This window comes from Parus major, unplaced genomic scaffold, assembly GCF_001522545.3.
Source record: "Parus major isolate Abel unplaced genomic scaffold, Parus_major1.1 Scaffold360, whole genome shotgun sequence".
Classification (NCBI taxonomy): domain Eukaryota; kingdom Metazoa; phylum Chordata; class Aves; order Passeriformes; family Paridae; genus Parus; species Parus major.
This window is the reverse complement of record NW_015379291.1, coordinates 60,975-64,820: the sequence shown is the minus strand read 5'-3', so window position 1 is coordinate 64,820 and position 3,846 is coordinate 60,975. Positions and strand designations below refer to the sequence as shown.

Genomic DNA, 3,846 nt, shown 5'->3' with positions numbered 1-3,846 from the left:
AGTTTGGTGGGGGGGAAAACAGGACCCAGAGGGGGTGGGAAGAGGGAGGGGGTTTGCACTGGGAATGGTTTATACTGGGAATGATTTATACTGGGAATGGTTTGCACTGGGAATGATTTTTACTGGGAATGGTTTATACTGGGGAGGTGGCCCCCAGCTGGAACGAGGCCCAGTGGTCCTGGGAGAACTTTTTCTGGGGCTTTTGGCAAAATAAAATAAAAAAGAGAAGAAGGAATGGGGTTTGTGCCAAAAGGAGCATTTAGTTTTTGAAATAAATCCCAATTTTTTTAATTCAAATCTGTCTTTACGTGGGCCCCCACCCTAACTGGAGCAGGGATGGGAAACATCAGCTGGATTCAAGGAATTTGGAGAAAGAACCTTGAGCCTCCCCTGCTCCACCTCTTGCTGTGGCACCCGAGAGGCTCTGGGGGGGTCACACCGGGGCCCCCAAATCTGCCCCTCCCGGGACAGGGACCACGATCCTGAGCCTTCCTCCCCGCCTCTCCCTCCTCCCGGGGATTTTTCCCGGGATTCCTGGAGGCTCCGGGATCACAACAACCTCTCCCCAGCAGCTTCCCCGAGAGCCCGGAGCTGCTCCCGGCCTTGTTCCAGCCAGGGATTCCTGGGACGGGGGCGGGGGGACCCGGCCGTGCACAGACACGTCCCGCCATGCAAATCAGAATTAATTAAGAGAAGGAGGAAGAGGCTGACGAAGGCAGCAGCTCTTGGAGCCCGGGCAGCCCCACCCCGGCAGCCGCAGGAGAGAGACACCTGCCCTGGCCCCTCCGGGCTCACAGGCGGTTCCTCTCTTGGTTGAGGCTTCCACAACCCCATCCCATCCCTCTCCCATCCATCTCCTCATCCCATCCCTCTCCCATCCATCTCCTCATCCCTCTCCCCATCCCACCCCATCCCTGTCCCATCCCACCCCATCCCTGTCCCATCCCACCTCATCCCTCTCCCCATTCCACCCCATCCCACCCTCTCCCCATCCCAGTTCAGACCCCCCAATGAGGGTCCCCCCACCCCTTCCCTTTGTCTCCTCGATCGCTCCCAGCCCGCATTCCTGGGAGCGGCTCCCCGGTCCCTCTGGAGCTCCAGGAGCTCCAGGCCCTTCCCGAGCCTCGGGGGATGGCCTGGAGCGGCTCCCGGGACTCGGGGGATGGCCTGGAGCGGCTCCCGGGACTCGGGGGATGGCCTGGAGCGGCTCCCGGGACTCGGGGGATGGCCTGGAGCGGCTCCCGGGACTTGGGGTGGGCTGGGGGAGGCCCGGGGGTCACCGATCCCGCTGTCCCCGGGGGCTGGGGGAGGTTTGGGGATCCAAATCGCTCGGAAAATCAGGCGGAGCATCCCAGTGCGGACCGACCCTGTCCAGCCCAGTATCCCGGTTTTACTGGCCCGGTGAGGGGGGTTCGGGGTGGTGGTGGCATCCCTGGGGTCCCTTGGGTATCCCAGGGGTGTCCCAGGGGTGTCCCGAGATGTCCCAGGGGTGTCCCTGGTCCCGGGGACATCTCTGGTCCCTCACCCCACCCCTGGGCAAGGACAATCCCCCCATTCCCGGTGCTCCCAGCCCTTCCCAGGCTCGGGAACTCCCGGGAATCGCAGCCGTGCCCCGGCTGGGTGCGGGGTCACGGATCCCGGCCGCTTCCAGAGGCTGCTGGGGATCGCTGGGAGCAGCAGCGCTGCCTTATCAACCTCTTATCGCTCCTTTAACTCCCCACTTGAACAATCATTAATCTCAGCCAGCAGCTCCGGCCGAGCTCCGAGCGCTTTCGGGGGAGTTTTGGCCTCACCCAACCTCCCCGGGCGGAATCTCTTCCCAAAATCCCAAATCCCAACCAGGAGCCGCTGATCCACGGGCAGCAAACGCTGACCCCGCTCCCCGTTTTGCCCCGCAAAGGCAGAACGGAGCGAAATCGGAGTTAAATCCAATTATTTCTGCCCCATCCCCTATTTTGGCTCCGTTTTCTGGGAATGAGTGTCCAGGTCTTGTCCCTTGGCACGGCAAAAATTCCAGGAGAAACCTGGGAAGTCTCGGTGTCCCCCAGGAGGGTTTGGCTGGCAGGTGGGGATGGAGGAAATATTCCATATTTATCATCTCCCCGGTTCTCCAGGACACGGCCACAAATCAGCCCCGAAAATCCAATCCTGGGGAAAATGCTCGGGAATTTACAGCGCTCCAAACACGGCGGGTTTATCCTTTAATGCTGCTTCTTTATGTATTTCTCTCCCTCCAACCCTATTTATTTCCTATTTATTGGCCCAGCCTCCCCTAATTTATGTTTTCATTACTTTGATTAACGCTCCTGCTCCCCTGACATCGTTATTCCGGCGCGGATTCCCGAGTGTCTTCCCGAAACCCTCGGTGTTAAATAATCCTCGGATTTAGCCGGGATGATTTGTAATTTAATAAGCGGCTCCACCGCCGTGTTTTATCTCCTAATTGGGCCGGAATTAGCAGCAATTCCGGAATTAACACAAATTATGTGATACTAAGAGGGGTTTTATTGGGTTGGAACAGCAGCTTTAGGAATTATCCGTTCCTCAATCCCGGCTGTGATTCATTTCTGGATTGTCCATGGAATTGTGGAGGGGATGCTGCTCTTGAGGAAGGAATTTTGGGGAGTTTTGGTCTCGCAGGCTGTTTAATTTCATTCCCTCATTAGCGTTTGGGGAACGTGATGGGTCTTGTTCTCCCGGTCTTTCCGTGCCCACTCGGCTTCTTCCTGAAACAATTCCCAGATTTGCTGCAGACTCCTCGGATCCGAGTCCAGCCAGAGCCGAGAATCCAGAAAATCGTGGAAAAGAGGAATTGTTCAGGTTGGAAAAGCCCGCTGAGGTCATCGAGTCCCACCAATAACCCAGAGAGAGGAGAAATAAAATCGATGTTTTTCCCCAAGGTGGGATTTTTAACCATCCCAGGACGAGCCGGGACCTCCCCATTTCCTCAACTTTTCCCTTTTTTTCTTTCACCTTTGGGTCTTTGACATTTCTGGGATTTCAATCCCAGTTATTCCCGTGGGTGAAATGTTCCTTTAAAAGGGGGAGGAAAACACAAAGAAGGCCTCAAGGACAAGATCTCAGGATAAAACTGTTCCCAGCTCTCGGGAAACAAACAGGGCTGTCCCCATCCCGGATGATTTTCCTCCTTTTGTTCCCAGATCCAGCCCCCACCGAGCTGTCCCCGCTCCGGGGAGGAGGGAGGAGGAGGAAGGAGGAGGAGGAAGGATCCGTGATCCGGTAAATCCGGCTGTTTCCCAGCTGTTCCCGGGGCTCTCCGGGCAGGAGCAATAACCAGGAAAACGACTCTGCTCTGGAAAACCTGGCCACCAGGTGCTGGGGAACAGGGCCAAGGTCCACAGCTCTGGAAAATCCAGGTGTTACCCGCAGCTGCTGCCCGGGCTGGGCAGTGCCGAGGGCCCGGAAGGCAAATTTTGGGTCAAAAGGTGGAAAACCCTCAGCAGGTGGAAGCTGAGAGGAGGAACGGGAGCGTCGTGGCTCCTCCTCCTCCTCTCCCCATCCTCATTTCCATCCCATCCCGAGGTTCCCTCGGAGCAGGCGCCCATCGGGGTGAGGGTTTGGGATGGAATTCCATCCCCGTGAGGGTCTGGAATGGAATTCCTGGGAAAGCTGCGGCTGCCCCGTGCCTGGAAGTGTCCCGGGCCAGGTTGGACGGGCCTTGAAGCCACCTGGGATGGCAGAAGGTGCCCCTGGGGTGGCACTGGACGGGCTTTAAGGTCCCTCCAGCCCAAAACCAGTCTGGGATTCTGGGATATCCCAGGATATCCCACAGTGGCATCCCTTTTCCTTTTCCTTTTCCTTTTCCTTTTCCTTTTCCTTTTCCTT

General features: G+C 57.4%; 1 protein-coding gene across 1 annotated transcript in view; it reads right to left on the bottom strand.

Moving 5' to 3' along the window:
* LOC107198895 (rap guanine nucleotide exchange factor 3-like) overlaps positions 1 to 3,566 on the bottom strand; it is a 24,468-nt gene extending 20,902 nt beyond the window's left edge. Inside the window, exon 1 of the mRNA XM_015616161.3 lies at positions 3,385 to 3,566. Coding sequence (XP_015471647.1) covers positions 3,385 to 3,566 — 182 coding nt within the window. The remainder of the gene's footprint in view (positions 1 to 3,384) is intronic.
* Between the last annotated feature and the right edge of the window lie 280 nt (positions 3,567 to 3,846).